Raw genomic sequence first — 19,985 nt, forward strand, 5'->3', positions numbered from 1 at the left:
GCACTTAGTTGCATTGTTTTTGTGGGGGAACAAGGGTGCACATAGGTGCATTGCGTCACCCGTTTACAGAGGCAGCAAATGGCGTAGGCACTTGCTTGCTCTCTCCCTCTGCATTCCACTGCTGTGCTCGGTTGAGAGGTTATTGAAATCAAGCTCCCTACAGAAGGCCGCCTTTCCTGGGGGAGGTTGCAGGATAGGTGAGTCACAGAGGATGAAATAGACAGGCCGAGGCTCTCCTGATAAGGTCAGCTTGCACATCGCTGCCACAGGCAACAAAATTAGCTCTCTTTATTTACAGGGCATTTTCTGCTGTAGCCCAGCCTGCTGCCTGCCCGCCAGCCACGAGGGATAATGGCTGGGCAACAGATGTGTACTTTATTCTCAAACTGTATTTAAATGAACAAGACACAGCCAAAATAATGGAGGTATCTAGGCTGTTCAGGAATCTCTGCTTATATGGCCAAACAATCATTCGACAGGATATTTTTGCTTACTCATTCCCTCTGCAGGGCAAAACACAGACTGGTGGGAGGCTGATTCCTTTCAGAAGAATGCATCTGCAATATTTGTGCAGCACTTAGTCTGCGAGTGAGTTTCATTATGTGAAGAAATTAGCCCTGTTGTGAGAGACAAGGTCGGATGAGAACAAATGAGTAAAGCGCTCTCGCTGGACTAAAAAAACCACAGACTGATTAAAGGTAACAGAGTCTTTTGTTCAGAGCTCACAGGAACATAGAGGTGTGCTTTACAACTGTCACTGTGTCAGACGCTTTTGCTTCAACCGTACTGTGCACACAGGCACAAGGGCAGGGATGTTTGTAATGAAAAATGATGACACTGCTAGTCAAAGACGACACTACACACCTCGCGTCACTACAAAGACACAAGGATGAAACAGGTGACAGCCACCTACTATTGAACTGTGCGTGAATGTGTGTCCCAGGCCAGGTTAGGAAATGATCTAACAAACAAGCCACTGACACATATGTTCAAATTTGATTCATGCAAAAAATTATTTTTCCATTTTCATATATACCAACACATTTGCAGCATCCTGAGCCTTTTTGGTAAGGTTACTAGGAAAATTCAGCCCAGAGTAGTTTTATTCTCCCCGAAACAAGTTTCCTTTTTATTTTTAAAGAACTATACAAAAAAAACGTATAAACTTATAAAAACTTATTTTGCAACTTTCACTGTCTCCAGCAACTTCATTGCAACAAACATACAAAAGACATTGCAACTTTTATCGCAATTTTTTACAAAAGCTCCCGCAAAATCAGGCCTTTTGGGCCGCAACAATCTCAAAAAAAGGCCGCAAAATCCTGGAGGGACTGCTGAACCTAAGCCACTGATACAAACCATGTAAATGTACATAGACAGTGCACCACACACGTGCAGGCTGTGTTAAATCATATCATATAATAATAAATTGATCGACTTATCATCAAGTGGCTAATCATTCCAGCATTAGTTTGAAATTTTGCAACACTAAAACAAACTGCAACATGTCGGACCATTGTTCAATTTGTGCAAATTCGTATGCATGTCTACGAGTGTGTTTACTAGAGGTGTTGAAATTAATCAAATAATTGATGCATTGAATCGTGGACATGGACGATGCTCAATTATTTCTGTTTACAATTTAATGTATGCCAAACAACCTTTCTGTTTACATATTCTGTTATGTTTTGCACATTCAGGAAGTGCCATGTGCTTAGTGCTGTAGTTTTATGTATCCAATTTATTTAGTATTAGAGCACTGCAGAATGTTTTGTTTTTGAAGCTTGAAAAGCTATGAATTAAATATCCTACATGGCTTTAATTAGAGATGGACCGATACCATTTTTGAACATCTCTAGCTTTAATAGTAAAAATGTATTTGACGCATCGTGATGCATCAAGATATCGAATCAAACTGAATCGCTGACATGATAATCGTAATCGAATCGAATCGGGAGCTCGGTGAAGAGTCACACCTCTAGTGTATACAGTATGTCTGTGCGTCAGCAAAGGGAACGAAGAACACGTTCTAGTCCTGGCTGTTAAGAGAGTTGGGCACGCAATGATCCAATGCTTTGTCTTTACAGCCTCAATCAGTGACGATACCTGAAGGTATTAAAACACTGCGCTGGGCCATGAAATTAATGAGACACAGAAGGAAAACTACATCCCTGACCTGCTGCAGTTGCCACTTCTGCTGCTGAGAATGAAGAATTTAACTGTCCTCCCAATTTTATTCACCAAATAAGTAGCTTCTTGTCAATAAACATCCTCATAACTGGATTTAATTTATGGAAGACTGAAAACCACCTCATAGAATATTGATGTACCTGAAGTCAGTGACAACACGCTTTGTTTTAGAGTGGTTATGGGGTGCTGGCCACAGCTCAGAATAGCTAAATGACTCATCCAAAAGTTTTAACCTAAGTCGGTTTTGCAGGTAAGGAGGCAGTCAACTAAGCAGATAAGGAGGCAGTCAAAGAAATAAACAGCCAGACAGGGAGATACTGAGATGGGCAAGCAGGCTGGAACCAGGCGAGGAGATGAGTAGATAGACATTGAGACAGCAAAGCAGGTGAATGTAGCTGTGCCTTTAGTAGGGATGCATCACTGGGAGCTGTGGGAGGTTTGATTTGGCAGCAATAGGCCCACTGAGGAGGAATAGGAGAAGGACACACCTAGTGCAGCAGGAGGCCATCGATTTCTCCACAGAGCCACAGACAGACAGCCGCACAGATGAGAGAGAAGAGAGCAGGTCAGTCTACAGCGTCACATCACACCACCCCACATCCACACACACACACACACACACACACACTCCCAAGTGTCACAGGGAGCCCGGCACTGACAGATCCCTGAGGAGTGGAGGGAGGCATGGGGAGATAAGCAGACTGCACATGGGAAGAGATACAGGTTCTACCTCTGATATGGGAATATTGTTTAACAGTGAAAAACATGCAGGTGGTTAGTATGTATTGCAAAATGAACCCCAGGCCCTTGGTCTTATCACACGCCCAGTGTGACTTTCTATCCCTGGAAATCAGTCTTGCTGCCGGTAAGGCCGACTGCTAAAAATGATGCTGAGGATTTGTTTAAAGAGACAACATGCAGAGACCAAAGCCTGGCAAGGTCTGAAATTTGACCTTAACATAAATTAAACTGGGGGGAAGCACACTGAAGGCCACATCTGCTAGTAGATACCCAAGACACGCAGTCTGCCAAACTAGCTGCACACATCCAGTCATACTAAACACATACACACTTTATCTTCTCCATCCCCATTTTTTGTTACCTACTTGAATATAACATAAAATGATTCTTCATCCAAAATTTGTTTACAGACTAAGACAGGAAAAAGGCTCCCAGCAGAGGTTGTTACAGGAAACACTGAGTAATATATATGAAACAAAGGTCTGTTATTGAGACCTCCTGCTAGGATAATGCTCTGAATGATAGTCCACCCTTTGGATTAGCCCGAGAAAAAAACACTTGGGCGTCTTGAAAATAGGTAACTTCTCAGACGCCTCTAAGCTCACACTGTGCTTGCAGGAGTAGCTCTCTCAGACAGGGAAGCGACACTTTTGGCTGAGCTACAGGGAGGCACTTGCACAAAGACACACACATGCACACAGTCACACAAACAAACAAATAAAATGAAGCTAAAGCAAAGACATGCCCAAGGCGCTTTGTGCCAGCCACCCCTGGCTTTTATTCAGAGAGCAGGATTTGTATGAAAGAGATCTACTTCAGTTTTATCAATTATTGCTCCTACACTCCCCTCATCTATCCATCTATCCATCCATCTATCCAATTACTACTGCTTCTACATCTCTTGCTTTGCACTGCAGGTTGCTGATGCTCTGACAGTGAAACAGGTGTCTAGGCTATTAGTATGAGTCATTCTGTGCCACCTCCTCTCACACCTCTGATGACAAGCATAAATCAAAGCTATGTAAATGAGCAATGCTGAATAAGGGACATAAAATAGCCAGTCAGTGGGCTTTTAGTCTCACCATAAAACACCAATGATATTGCTATTGATATGCTTATAGCTGATCTCAAAAACAGTCCTAACCAAAGCAAATACTGAAAAGATTTGTAAAAAGATGTAAAACTGTTAAATATGCAACCAAATATTAAGAGGGATAAAGAGGTCATAATCGTTAAATATGACCTCCTAAGTTCAGTCTGAGCAGCAAAATCCCTTTCATCTTCAATAATAAAATGAACCCTCATCTGTTTAAGAGGTGTGCTACGTCATCCTCTCCATCCTGAATCATATACACTCTCCAATATCTTTCCCCTCTACTCAGTCTAATTTCCCCTCATAAAAAAGCTGCCTTCTACGACTCTCCTTGGCTTGAATTTTTATGTCTTTCTGTGGCCCATCTCAGAGGAATGTTGTCAAGGTAATGTGATGATGACCCTTAGACTCCTCATTAAATCACTCAGTATCAGAGCATCAACTAAATCTCTAAAATGTTAATGTGAAAATACAGCCAAGACACTACAGATGAGGGGGGTTCTTTGATATGTTTCGATATGGTTCAACTAAAGGTCTAAATCACATCTCTTTCATTAGCACTCACATCAGCATCCGTGTCACAACCTTATTCAGACAGCCAGACTGTCAGTCCAAACAAAGTCAGTTAGATTTAACAACACTAAAGAGATGGGTGTCAGAGCGACAGATGGAAAGTTGAGCATCTGTCACTGTGCTGAACCGTTTGGCTGAAATCAAAGGCAGATGAGGGCCTTCAAAGGACAAGCAAAGCTGTGTCTGAGGCCAGACATGCTCTGGTGTGCTCCACAGATAAGGGCCAAGAGGTTATATTACTTTTCTTCTATCTTTTCCTTTGTTCTCCTTTGTCCTAGAGAGTGAGAGGGAGAGAGAGAGAATCAGTCATGAACAGGTTGCCTGTCTCCCTCTTGTCACAGCAAGCCGTGTTGGTCAAAAACTCTTTAGTAGAATTTGCATGGTGTTTCCCGGATGGCGAGGGTAATGAGCAGAGGTGGCTGCATCAGAGAGTTGCCAGGCCGTGATGCGGATCATTTATGACAGTATTAGAGTACTTCTGCCCTCCAGCCCTTCCCTTTTCCTGCCTTCTCCAGCTTGCTGCGGCAGAGTTGTTGCCTCCAGCGTACCTTCAACTGGGAGCACTTTGACTCAGCTGGATGCGAGGCATGAGCTAAATAGCAAAGTGATCCTCAGTGGAATTGTGAAAGGAACGTACACACTGCTTCAAATCTCATACGGTTTGCAGGTTGACTTTCTTGGCACTAGGTGAAGAACAACGAAGCCCTGGAGCACCATCTATGAAGTTGGCTGCTGTGCGTTTCAAACTGCATTCGGTTTGCAAGATGGTGGAACTGGTGGTCTTCTCTCAAATCCCACCTCTCTTTGGAGAGAATATTCCCAATATAAGTATTCTTTTGTATTGCAAAATGCTTTTTTTCTAACATTTATTACAAGGTTGCTTTTGCTATATATGACTACTGCATGGTGGATTTTGTCATTGTCCTAGAGGGATTACAGACATACAGCTCATTTTTGTCTCTGTGCTAGTCAGCAAAATTCAAAAGGTCAGGCCAATGTTATTGCAGTGATGGTGATTTTAAAAGATTTTCAAAGTGGGGGCTAGCGAAACAAAGGCCACCATTTGGCATTATTGGATTGGAACAACAGTGCTTGTCAGATACATTGATTTTTTTCTGTGACTGGTTCTTATTATGTTGATGTAGGCAGTATGTGAGCTGCCACATATGACCCTGTAGTACACGTGCCTACACTATGAGGGCCCTCATCTCCTCTAGCAAGGACAAGTCAGTCTGATGGATGATAATGATGGAGGATGGTTGAATAAAAGGCTAATGTCCTGTCAGTTTAATACACTTAAGCATAGCCTCATTTAGGTTCAGAGTATGAACATTAGGGCAGTAATGTGTCATTGTCATTGTAACAGGTACATTTACATAAAGACACAGACACACAACATAATACTTAACTTAGAAGTAACTTTTCATCAAGGAACATTTCCTGAGACAAACAGCTTCACAGTTACAAAAGGCGCAGCGGCCCGCCACGGTACAATTTCTGCCGTCACGGTATCAGAAATAGGGCAGACGCACAACAGGGTTTCCGCAGTGTACACCGCGCACCGCCGCTCCTTCAGCTGTCGATGAAAAGTCATAAAGTCGTAATTACACGACTCTGCAGAGCCGTCTGCTCCGATGAACTCAAGTGAACTGTCATCTGCTCTCTCTCCCCTTAGGGTGAGCAACTGGAACAGTGACAGGACGTCATCACTCGCAAAGTCATGGCAACCAAATAAACAACAGGGCGAGTACTACTTGTCACTCAATCTTAGGCAAAGTAACAAACAATGAAGAAAGCCTCGACATGAAATCCGCACTCACGCGGGTCCTGGCAAAAATGACAGTTTATTAGAAAACAGCGTTGTGGACACAGAATTTGATGAATGTACTGTTTATCAGACCCCAGATGAGACGAGAAGCTAACGTTAGCGAACGCTGCGGTGACGGTTCCTCTCCCTCTGACACCCCGCTGCAGGAGACGCTGTATTCCTCCGACACGCTGTATTAACGTTACTGATTTAAAACCGTTTTCCAGGTTAGTGGGGGTGCCTACTGCTCAAAAGCAACATGAAAAACCTACCTAGTAATGTTCACTCAGCGTTTTGTTTTGTTGTTAAACTGTGTGTAAAATGAGCGGTAACCTTAAATCACCCTAAGTACCGTCTATTTGCTGGATGGTTTCAAGGTAACGGTCGGTAGCTAACATTAGCAGATAAGCCCGTACTTTTTGACGTTCAAAGCGGGAAGTCCGGCTTGTCAGGTTTATCTTGGCAATGTACTTCGATTCATCCAGATGAATCCAGACACAACGCCGTTGATTTTACAACGTATCTGGACCTCCACAACTGGAACAAAGCAGCAACAGTTATGCTTATTTTGGCCACATAGATGACGGAAAGAAACTTTTAAACACAAATAATCCCAATATGATGCCACAATCAAACTGACGCTAGAAGCGACACAAATATTTGCAACACCTCAGTGTGAATGCACCATTAGTCATGCAGGCTGACAACATTAAGCAATTTGATTATATTCATTCCTTATCATTTACAGGAGACTAATGATGTTTTTCCACTACATGGTACCTGCTCGACTCTACTCAGCTCGACCGCGGTGTCCCGTCCTCCATTTACCGTTGCAGATTTAGTACCACCTCATGCCTGAGGTGAGTGTGGCTGGTCGTCATGGCGACGCGGCAGGAAACTGCCGTGACCTAATGCAACAGACTCGAAGCTGTGTTGTTTTTTTGAAGAAAAATTTTGTTTCAAAAACACCCCCGTCTGTCGCTAGCAATGATGACGCAGTGATTAGTGACAATTCTCTCTGACCAATCATTAGTCTGCCGGTTTTCGCGTCACCTTTTGGTATCGGCTCAGCTCGCTTGGAACCTCGACGGAGGTGGTACTAAAAAAAGTACCTGTTAGCAGGTACCAGGGACTTTTTTTCGTAATGGAAAACCAAAAAAGGCAAGTAGAGTCGAGACGAGTCGGGCTGGTACCATGTAATGGAAAAATGCCATTATATCCTCATATCCATCTGTGCTTTTAATATGACTGAGACTAATGAATCCCCTTTCACACATGCAGTCTTTCCCTGGAACGTGCAGGGACATATCCTGCATGGGTTCATCTGAATGGGAGAAGGGATTGATATTCAGGGAAATCCGTATAATTTCCCACCTCAAGACCTAACATTCAAGTCAACCCTTCATTCTTGCTTGTGATACGAGAAGGACACTGCTCATAGAAGAGGCATAGGTCTGGATGTCCTCTACACTCGTTATCACATGACATAGGGCTAATTAACTCTAGAGCAGAAAATAGAGACCCTGCAAGGAGCAATAAACATTCTCCATTAAAAGCCATCTAATTAGAATGCAAGCTACAAGGGCTTGAAGGAGAACATAACAAACACAGAGGCCAGTGTAATTGTCAACCAAGCTCTGAGGTAAGCAAACATAATAGACATAATCAGCCAAGCACTTCCTACAAGGCTATGATAGAATGCTGTAGAAGTATGTCTCCATATCTGACTGAAGTTTCCAGATGGTGTTTTCCTCTTCCACGGAAAAAGGTCACAGACATTTCCGCAGTCATGCACTTCACATAGCATGCCGTCCACATCTATCTGATACCTGGTGAGAAGCGCATCAAGCACAGAAACTACTTCTTGTAAGTTCTACCAAATTTATTTTTTTAACTTGAAATGTATATTTTAAATATGAACAAAACACCAAATTTAGGTTTCTAGTGGATCAAAGCAAAGTCTCAAAAGAAATAGCATTTGCAGGGATGTACTTTCCTTTATTGGTTATTTTTAATTAACATTTCATGGATTAAAAATATTTTTTTAAAGAATGCTGAAAATGCACTTCTATTTGGGTCAATCCTTTTTCACTGCTTTTTGAAGTAAGGAGCAAGGAAGCCAAAGTCAACAAAGTCAAAAGTTATGGGAGAAACTGGAAGTTTTTCTAAGTCAACCAATGCTCTGTCCACTCAAGGCCTTTAGGTGCGTGGTTGATCGATAGTAATGGAAACACCAGGAGGCCTCCAGAGCCCATTGCCAATTTAACCTTTTTTACCATGACTCAATTCTTCCTCCAATAACCCAGCTGCTTACCGGGATGGGCTACAGGCTTCTGGTGCTGATAAAACGAGCATGCAGGGGCAGAGGGAAAGATGCAGAAAAATAGTTTTGTGTGTGTGTGTGTGTGTGTGTGTGTGTGTGTGTGTGTGCGTGTCTACAAGCACCACTAGATTAGAAAACACTTCCATGGGGCAGTTCAAGTAAGGCAGGCAAGCAGACAGGTAAGGGAATCTACAGTAACAGCGGAAACTTGCTCAATTTTCCCTTTACTTGCATAAGTATGCTCCACACACAACACAGACACAAAACACCCAACTGGCTTCATGGCCAATTTATGTATCACGCTGGGCACATTATGAGTTCCTGTGTCAGGTAAATGTGTTTGGAGTGATGGGAAGAATGATTTTGACTGTGAGTGAACATAATAAATAGACAAATTCATCTCCATAAAAGCTTTCAAGGTTCAATCTTGGTCAACAACTGCCTGCTATTCATATAACTGACAATGGGCTTCTTTCTACCTCAAACTTGCAGCCCTTTCTATCCTTGCTGTATTCATGTTTTTTATTATTTCCCGACCCCGTGGTGTTTTAGTGGATAGAAGAAAGGATTTAATCAATTTAAATCAAGCTTTAACTGAGACACATCAGATCATTAGACACAATTTTAAATTTGGATTAATTCTAAACCAAATTAAATTCAAGACATCAATTTAAGAAAGTTTATTTTGCAATTTGAAGTGAGATTACATTTAATCTAGTTGCACTGAAATTCTAAACTCATTTAAACCCTAAACCATAAAGACATGCATGCAACTAGGACTACAGTTGAAAATTAGCCGACTGGCTAACACTGGCGCATTTACAGAAATGTTGATTAATGTGCATTGTCCTAATATAAATAAACAAATCTTTTTCTTCTTCTTCTAATCAAGGATCAATTCTAAACTGTCACTTGTTTGATTTGTTCAGATTGCTTAATTTATTAAGATGACATTCAGTGGTTAGAGTCAAAGGCAAATAGCTGAGATGTGAGTCAACACATCCCTTAAGCCCCCTTACACATGATAGGCGGCAAAATCGTTTTGCGCCGGCCATTCCATTGATTTCCTGTGGGGAGAGCCAACTATGCGCTGCGCTACCCATGGTGTCGCGCAGCGCTCGGATTTGCCGCTTTGCGCTGCGCTCAAAGTTCAAATTATTTGAACTTCGACCTAGTTGCCGCTGACCTTTCTAAAGCGCAACAAATGAGATAACCTAGCAACGGAAAATAACTTCCTTGCCACCCTTGATGACGTTTACCTGCACTGCACTTTGCTCTCTGGGCTCTGCGCCCTACCTAGCGGTGCCCAGAGAGCAAATCGCTTATCACGTGTAGGCGGCTTTACACAATCTTAACAAAACATCTAAAGGCAAAATTACTACAATACAAAACAAATAAATAAATCAACATTAAATCCCTCTTAATATTTGGTTGATATTATTATGATTTACTGTTATTATATGGCTGATTTAGTTTAGGTTTTATTATTGTGTACATAATTGTCCAGTAACCCGCTGTTTCTCAGTGTAAAATGTTTTCATCTTCAGGGACCTGCCTGGTTGAATGAAGGTTCTGCACAGAAAGAGAGAGAGAGAGAGAGAGAGAGAGAGAGAGAGACAGAGAGAGAAAAAGATAAAGACAAAGAGGAGGCTGAGGCATCTGCTCAGGTATATAATGATGATGCTGTAGGGGAGGAAAGGAATAAGATATGGAGGTCACGTTTGCTAGCATGGAGTCTCCATCTGTCCCCTGGGGTTAGTGGGATGAGCCAGAGATGACGGTATGGCTGGGGGGAAAGGGGTTGGCGAATTGTAGCAGACTTGGGGACAGTGTTTGCCAGCTCAATTTCTATCCCAGAGGCCAAGCTAACAGTAAATGAGGTGTGCATGTTATAAAGCAGTCTATCGGCTCAGCAATCTGCAGACCGTCACCACACAAATGTTGAGTTTGGGATCAGGCGTAGTTTGTATCGATTTGCCCTCTCAGGTGAACTGTACAATACAGCGTCTTAAAGAGGATCACGTCCATGTTCTTGCATGTGTGTTGTAGGGCCGTTGGAACGAATTCCAAAAGTTGAATATAATTTGAATAGTAAAAAATCTATACTATTAGAATGCTGAAATCACTATTCAAATGTGATTTTCTTTATAAATAGGTTGGCTAACGTTAGCTAATCTCACTCTTCTCATGTCACGTCTGATGAACAATAAGTTACGGGAGTGAGAAACACACGGCATTGTGAGCTAACGTTACGTACCGAGTAACGTTAGTACAGGGGGGAGTCGGAAATTGGAAGAAGGATGGGAAATAGTTTTTAACATGACTTTAAAATCGACATCTACTGAGCCAAAATGCTTATGTTATCAATAGTTAGCTCATTCTTGTTTCCTAGTTGCGTTGCGAGTTATAGGAGCTTAGCTGGGAGCTTCATGAAGACAGCTAAAGTTTATGTTAGCGCCCTACAGCTGTCAGAGTTAGCTTTGACTTCATATATTACCTTCTAATAGCTGTATTCTCAGTAACGTGATAATCTACCAGAAACAGGTTGCTTTTAAATCACTAAAATAGTAGTGACAGCACCGTTTGGCTTAGTTATCAATGCTGTTAGCATTGTGGCTAACACTATTGTTATTTAGTTTATGACAAATCTTTTCGGCTGTGCTTTCTAACATAATATCATTGTGCTAACAGAGCAATGTTAGCCTTTACAACAGAGCCACTTTAATACACTTGTTAGCTTAGATAATGCTTCATTCCAGAGTTCTCTGTTGATTTGTTTGTCGCTGTGTGCGTGGTGGAATATAATGTAAACAGAGAGAAATGCAATGCGCCATTACGTAGGTCCCTTTCAAGGCCAGGCTAATGTTAGAAGTCCCTCTAGTGGACAGAACGTGTAACAACAACCACATGATATACAGTATGTATATTGTGTTGGATATTCTATAATGTTTTTAATGCTATTATGTTTTTAAAATTGTTATTATTAGACTGGTGCTGAGAGAGTGCTAAGGCACATTTTATTTCATTGCTGTGGTACTTCGTACTAATATGCATATGACCTAGTTCAAGTTCTAATAAACTTGAACTGATGCTTATTGTGGAATTGACAATGCATAAACCTGAGTAGCGTAGTACATATTTATAACAGGCTGCATTTGAGCATTAAATATTCTTATATTATTTGAATATTAAAAAAAATTACAAATGAAATTCGAATGGTACTATAGAGCAAGATTGACAGCTCTAGTGGGTTGTGTGGTATGTAGTCTAGGACACAGGAGAGTGTAGAGACATTTAGAGCTTTTATCCTTTCCTTCATGTATTTTCATCAAGGAACATATACTGAGACAAACAGCTTCATGACACTTAAGACCTTGCAAATATCCTCAGAGACCGTCGTTGTTAAAGCGTAAAAGCACAGGAAACATTACAGGATGTGTTAAGGCAAACATACAACAAATTATAGACCACATAAATCAATTACAGGGCATGATGATGATCTAAGGTCACATATTCCACATATTTAGGAGTCTATGAATCAATTGTACCCAATCTACATGACTGATCCCAAGTGAGCTCAATAGTTATTGACCAAATGTTTTTACTTAGGCGTTTAACTTTGAACAGAAAGATGGAATAAGTTAGCCTGGTTCCACACCTCTGAAATGCCTTGCACATCTCTAATTTGTTCAGCGTAAAAATAGGGCTGGTGTTGTGCTATAGAAGAGCATTCTACATGTAGCTGGAATAACTAAAAACTACACAGCTAGCTACCTAGCAACATTCATTAGAATGGCCACAATGTGACAAGCGTGGATGCAACCAACACAGTACAAGTTGTTGTAAGTTGACTTACAAACTCTTCAAGCGCCATATCCTTTTGATTGTTGTGAAAGCCGTTAAGTTAACTGCTCTTAGCAGCCGCTACTGCCATGTCCCTGTCAACTGAAAATTATATCTGCTGGATGAATATGTCACACGCTAGTGATTGGTTAGGTAACAAAACAACCATTCCCCAAGAAGAACTCAGCTAATGAACACAAAGTCAGGTTGAAGCATTGAGCTTAAACAAAATGGCAATTCTGTCTGATTATCAGGCTAGAAATAGGCTAAGGGAAATGCACTGCATAACTGGGTTGAGTGATATGACAAAATAGTGTGTACTGTGAGACAATATACATATATTTGTCAACTGCAATACCGTTAATAGCGTGATCGCTATTAGAGATGTTCCGATACCGATACCAGTATCGGTATCGGCTCCGATACTGCCTAAAACGCTGGTATCGGTATCGGGACGTACTGGAGTTTATGCACCGATCCGATACCACGTAATAAAGCCCTAAAGAAAATCTACATTAAAGTAGTTTATGTTCTTTTTCCGTTATAACTGACTGTCAAACTGGAGAATAAAAGAAAGTTCTACGGCATTCATTGTTTGTGTTTGTTCATGTTTCACAAAGAGTTTAACCTGAGCCAGACCGACAACAAAGATAGAAATCATATCACATCCATACAGGGATAGTAGTATACAGCTGTTAAAACATAATAAAATATATGACACACTGGTATCGGATCGGTACTCGGTATCGGCCGATACGCAAGTTCAGGTATCGGAATCGGTATTGGGAAGCAAAAAAGTGGTATCGGGCCATCTCTAATCGCTATACAATGTCTTTTTTTGTACAGGCTTTTTTACATGTCATCATAGGAAGGCACAGGTGTAATAATAACCCTAATGATGACATTTTGTTTCAGTGCCCTATCAGGGCTCCAATATTGTGAATGCTGGCTCAATGGCATGGCTTATTAGGACATGTTAGATGGAATGGAAAGTGCTATGAAAGGTCAGAATATCTGCTGTGAAAAACATCTATTGCAGGGCTCGACATTAATTGATTAAAAGGGGATTTTTTGTAGGACAAGTGGAAGAGAAATTTACTTGCCCCACTGGACAAGTTAAAACTCAAACAAAATACCATGTTACTTCACGTTATGTGCCACTCATTTTGTCTATGTTACAGAATTGAAACAAATACATATTTTACCCCACAATCCCGGGCAGCGGGTCGGCGGGCCGCTAACGTTAGACCCAGCCCGCTGTTCAGCTCATTCTCTGTATAGTCAGCTGCAAATATGGCTTGACCCCAAAACAATTCTAACAAAAGATTTTTCAGTGGTTTACAGTAGTATCAGATGTACTTAAAAACATACTAAAAGTTTACCAAAGTCTGACTTCAAGAAAGGCCCCATTTTCAAAATGGCGGCCGCCAGGTCCTTAAAAAGACCATTACTCCTTTGTATTCCTATTACACCATGAATACTGGTACCTTATACATGTTTTAGCCATGTAATATTCTATATATTAGCATATATTTAGCAGTATTTTGATTTGACAGGATTCGCCAAAAATAGATATTTTCATATGATTATACCATGACAAGCAGTTTTATCCATACCACTGACTTATACCGCATAACTCAAGGAAATCAATATACAGTATATTTCTTTCTCTGTGTCAACTGCAATGTTCATATTTATAGTATGTGTATTCATGTGCATTTGTGTCACTGTGCAGGTGTTTGCGCTCTCTCCCCATACCCTATTTTTGTCACCAAGCTGGAATAAGCCTCTGACACAGAAAATAACAGCTTTGTTCACCTCTCTGTCTGAAACACAAGGTGATGACCTCCCACCAGAATGTAATGTGCATCTATTTTTTTTTCTCTTTAAATGCTTGGGGATGAATCACTAGAGAAAAAAGGGGGAGTTTCAGGGGCCTGTGCTATTGATTCAATTTCTATGACCACAAATACTTTAAAGCATAATAAGCCTATGCTTCAAGTCCCCATACCCTTTCACGGCTTGAAATGGCCTTGTCGTTACCTACAAATCACAGCTCTCCGCAAAGCCCTCTCTGGAGCGATATGTCAGTGACCACAGGGTAGGGAAAAAAACAGAAGGCAACAGACACAAGCAAGCCTCTGAAAAATGTAATGGTTTTTGTTGAGGATTTAGCCAGTGGTAAGGCAATGTGGGAGTCTCATTCATGTTGCAGACGTAGCAGATCCTCTGGGGAGATGGTGAATATTAAAGGGCTTAGCAGGAGCCTTCCTTGTAAAGGCTCTTGACAGGAGATTTGTTTATGACCTTCAAAAAAGGAGGAAGAAGTCAATGATACTGCAGCTCTAACTGCCTCTTTTGCATCTCAAGGCAGTCCCTGTCATAGGAAAAATATTGCTGGAGTTTCAATTTCAGGTATTTACTGTTGTTCCTTTAAGTGCAATGTGAAAGTAACAAGGCAATAGCTGTCTGCAAAAAACTTGGGATTCAGAGAGGAAGACCTAGTTAAATTGTTTGCATCAAAGTACCCAAGACTGGACAGTCAACATTTTAGAAGTAGAAAAGATATGGAAGTGAAAGCTGGTGGATTGCTGACAGAAAATGGTAAACTGACACTTTCCTCAAATTCATTCATTAAATTATTGCTGACCACAGATGCCTCAACTTCTGAAGCAGTGCTCTCATTTCACCATGCACCAAAAACTGTCAACATACACAGCATCAAAACAGAATATAAATCTAAATACAAAGGTATTCTCGGAACTTACTGAATAAGTAGAGTAGAGTTTCCATATCCAGGGCAAAAAACAAAGACAATGACAAGTTGCCAAGTTTGCATGTAGGAAATATACAAAAAAAATAAAAAATGTCTTGTAAGCCACCTGTCTTCATTTCCACATTTAAAGAAAGGGATTCTAATGACGAGCGTGGTGTTGTCTCAAGCTAAAAACAGGTTGGGGATAATTGTCTTAGAGATCAGGCAAGTGCAAGTAAAAGAATTCCTCAATCTGTCAATTTAAGCAATATGACTGCCTGTGATATGCCCTTCTGCTCACCAGCAGCAAAGTGCCTCTGTGTAAAAGCACTAAGTGAGAATTAAAAGCAAGAAGAAGTAATATGTAAGGCATCTCAGACTATGCTTCTTATATACGATACTGCATATACCTAAAACAGAGCAAAGCACAACATCAAAAACACAACGCTCCTCACACAAACTGAAGCAAGGTCGTCTTTCTGATGAGAAAAGTGGACCTTAACTTGCTAGTGAGTACAATAACTGTTCACTCTCACACAGTTTTGTAACTTATTAATTTAAAATAAGCTGAACTTATACAGTACAATATCAACAATAAAGAAGGACTATAATTAACACATGTTTCAGTGTTTAAAAGGTATGATGGCACATTTTATTTTAACATAACCTCACACAAGCGCTGATTAATTTTGGTTTGTGCGTGCCAAAGAAAGGATGCCTGTGTAAATGTGCTGCTGGGAGGCTTGTTTTGTTCAGCAGCTTACAGTCTATCGCCATAGCTGCTCCTATGGCCTACCGCATCTGCCAGAACACATCGGGAGGCTACATGTAGATCTTTCAGTGGTCTTTGGTGGCAACCAACATCAACTGAGGGAAAAGCCAAAGTCATACATTATCCTATTTTTACGAGATCATATTTAAAGCTGTAATCTCGAAGATTTTCATTCAAATATGTCTGTTAAGTCACTATCTTTAGCTGAAGGAGGTAACACAATGGTGATTGAGCCTATGTCCAGTCTAAAGTCCAGTTTTTACCAACTAAGAAAAGTCCAGTTTTTACCAACTAAGAATAATTTCTAAACTCAAGTCTGTTCTGTCATACAATGATCTGGAAAAAGTCATCCATGCCTTCATAACCTCCTGCTTAGACTATTGTAACTCTCTCTACTTTGGTCTCCCTCTGACTCTGGTGGCACGGCTTCAGATGGTCCAAAATGCAGCAGCTAGGCTGCTCACAAATACAAAAAAGCGTGAACACATTACACCTGTCCTAGCCTCCTTGCACTGGCTTCCAGTCCAGTCTAGGATACAATTTAAAATACTGTTGATGGTTTTTAAAGCACTTCACGCCCTGGCCCCCAGCTACATAGCTGATAGTATTCATCTTCACGTAGCCCCCAGGTCCCTCAGATCCTCCAGCCAAGGCCTCCTCCATGTCCCACGGTCCCGGCTTAAGCAAAAAGGTGACAAAGCCTTCTCTCTTGCTGGCCCTCAGCTGTGGAACCGACTGCCACCTGACATCAGAAATGCCCCGATATTCAAAGCCAGGCTCAAAACTAATCTTTTTACATTGGCCTTCCCGGTATCTTAATTGTCTTATCCTGCTACGTTTGTAATTAAGTGTTTGTCTTTCGATGTACTTTTTAGCCTAAATCACTGATTTGTACGTGTTTTATTTTATTTTTCTTATTTTATTTTATTACCCTGTGGCTAATGCGCTATGTACAGCACTTTGGCCAGCGCGAGCTGTTTTTAAATGTGCTATAGAAATAAACTTTACTTACTTACTTACTTACTATGGCCTACTGATGAAAGTATTGCAATATGTATATAGTTGCAGTATTACCAATTGGGTGTCTTGCGTGAAATGTCCAGAGGAAAAAATGCTGTATTACAGTTTTTCTTTACACAACAACTCTCCAGACTATAGATATGCTTCAGACTACTACACTCTCAGCACAATGTCATTGTTTTCACACACTGGTACATTATGGACTACTGTGACAACACATTTATAACTCAACTTAATAATACATTTACAGATACAGATACAGAAGACCTATACCCCAGATACAACTAGTCCAGATTTCTTATAATCTATTTTTTGGCTGCACAAAAGCTAGTTTTACTGACCAATCATTAGGCTATCAATAAAGACTGATGTCCTCTGCAATACAAACCTATTACACTTTCCTGATCCATCTTCATTTGTGGTAAATGAGAGGAGAGGAAAACCAGACATGACTGTCTTTAAAAATTAGTGAGCTTCAACACAGTTTAACTACACTGGAGGTCTATGATGGGGACTGCTCTGCAAGGAAATAATGGTCCAGGAAGCATCTGTTAGTTTGTCCCAGAGTAAGACAAAGGGCACCAGTACAAAAATAAGTGCACAATTGTTTATATAGAACACATAAAAGCTTTTGGTGGCTAGGCAAACACAATTATACTCAAATCGTGTGCTACGTACAACTCCAACTAGCCCACAAGTATTTTAGTCTATAAAACAATACCCTTTTATTTTAATGTGGTATCTCCGAGATGTTATAAAAAAAATAAAAAATAAAAGACATTTGCATTTTTCTTAGCATATGGCTTCTGCGTTTCATAGTGTCTAATTAATGCGTTATAGCTTTGGAATGGGTTCTAAAAGTGTCATTTTAGCCCATAAAAGTTATTGGATAATTTTAGAGTTTTCAAATCCCCATTCTTGTGTGAAACACAGCCAAGCTTGACCAAAAGAGTTACACACACCCGCACACATACACACATCATGCACACACATGATAGTTGGAGAGAATATGTTCAGGCATTCTGGTTTTTCCTTTTTCTATTGCTGCTATACCCAATCTCTCTGGGCTATTTAGTGTTGAGATTGTTGCTCTGCCGAAGAGCAGAAAGATGATAAGTTGTGCTGAATAACAATAGAAAAATGATAAAGGAAAAGCAAGAGTAAAAGGGTAATTTAAAACGGCAAGTAAGAGGCTGCCCCCTCCCACCATCCTTTTCCATCAATTGCAACTTAACCTAGATAGTGTGGCAGGCTGATGGCAGCACGTGGGAGCCCAGACTGTCATGTAACCTAACTACCACCATACTATCAGCCACTCGTCTGATATGTTCCAAACATTTAAAAGTACTGTTAGTGTATCAAGCCCAAACTATGTGTAAACGTTAGTTTTAAATGATGATGCTCGCTATGATAACTTGAATGGGAAATTAATTAGCGTTACCTCTATAAATGCACTCTTTTATCCCAAATATAACAATATATTTTGTCACAACTTCCCTAATAACGCATGCCATACAGTAAATATGCTATATATCCGGCTGTCAGTCGACTGTTTTAGAATAAGACAGTCCAACTTCATGCTAAATGCACTGCTAAAGCTAACTTACCCGCACGTTAGCTAGCTAACGTTATAAAGGTCAAATAACTTTACTCACCACGGAGTTCTTCATAGTGGCCTTCACGGTAAAGCCTTGGGTTCTTAGCTCCATCCTGTTCATCACAAAAGCACAGGTGTTGCCTTGTAAAGACGAATCTAAAGCGGAAATGAACAGCAATGTTGATAACTAATTAATTTATGTGTGGCTCTCAAAACGCCCGTTGTTTTTTTTATAGTGGTTGCTAAGCAACTTCACACTGGACGCCTTGGTCTGGTTGCTGCGGAGACGTGTGTTTCCTTGTTACCATAGAAATTCCATGGCACTGCTGAAAACCGTTTACTGTCAGACCAAGGCGTGGTTAATCGATTGAGCATGCCTAAATGTAAAAATCATATATCAAAATATTATAAAGATGGTAATATTAGAGGAAAACATGAAATTACTTTTATTTCACGACTCTGATTATTTCATTTGTGGAGCTTTTTGCCATTTCATTTTTATTTATTTTTTCCAGAGGGGGACGATGCTTCTGTTCTGATGATTTATTAAATCTTAACTTGGCCACCTAATCTTTATTATGATGAGGTACAGGAAGAGGACTGCATAAAGACTATAGTGTCTATTTGCAAAGGTGTGCAGCCGGTATAATGAAGGTCCAACAACAAGCCAAAAGATTTGTCCTGCACTTTACTCTTTTGTTCAATAATAGTAAAGCGTCAAATTGGTGCTCTCCTTACTTAGTACCGTCCGGCTATTTTAATTAATGGGCTACAAACTGTGAAAAAATGACCTCACAGGATGACCTGTCTTTTAATGTAGGCCTACTCCTGTGGCTCCAGGGCCTCCACACTTGCATCTTAGACACAGAGGATCGATCCCACCCTCAGCTCATTATTATACTCGGCGGATCCTCATCCAGAAGTATGATGCTCTTTGTCTGACAGGTAGACCCAGGCCTTGTCTCTCAGTAAGCTGGTTAGAGAGCAGCCTGAGCTCTGAATCATTCCAATTTAGGGTTGTGGCACTTTTAATCTTCCAATATCGTTTTTGCCTTTCTTGGATGAACTGGTGCAACTGTTATTAATCTTCAGTGCACAGGCAATTTCTCTAAAAGCCCCTATTTGTTTTTTATGGCTCCATTGAGAGAGGAGGGTAGAGCAGCAGGAAGGGAGACTGTAAACAAGGTATGCAGGGAAGGCAAGTTATGTCCATGTCAGCATTCAATGCTGGTCTCTCTCTCTCCCTCTCTCTGCTTCCCCTCAGAGGATTA

The 19,985-nt window shown here is 40.8% G+C and overlaps 1 protein-coding gene across 1 annotated transcript in view; it reads right to left on the reverse strand.

The window, feature by feature from the left end:
- Positions 1-19,004, reverse strand: part of pacrg (PARK2 co-regulated) — a 139,651-nt gene extending 120,647 nt beyond the window's left edge. The window contains exon 1 of the mRNA XM_028566010.1: positions 18,773-19,004. Coding sequence (XP_028421811.1) covers positions 18,773-18,835 — 63 coding nt within the window. The 5' untranslated portion in view covers positions 18,836-19,004. The remainder of the gene's footprint in view (positions 1-18,772) is intronic.
- Positions 19,005-19,985: the final 981 nt, after the last annotated feature.

This window comes from Perca flavescens, chromosome 20, assembly GCF_004354835.1.
Source record: "Perca flavescens isolate YP-PL-M2 chromosome 20, PFLA_1.0, whole genome shotgun sequence".
NCBI lineage: Eukaryota > Metazoa > Chordata > Actinopteri > Perciformes > Percidae > Perca > Perca flavescens.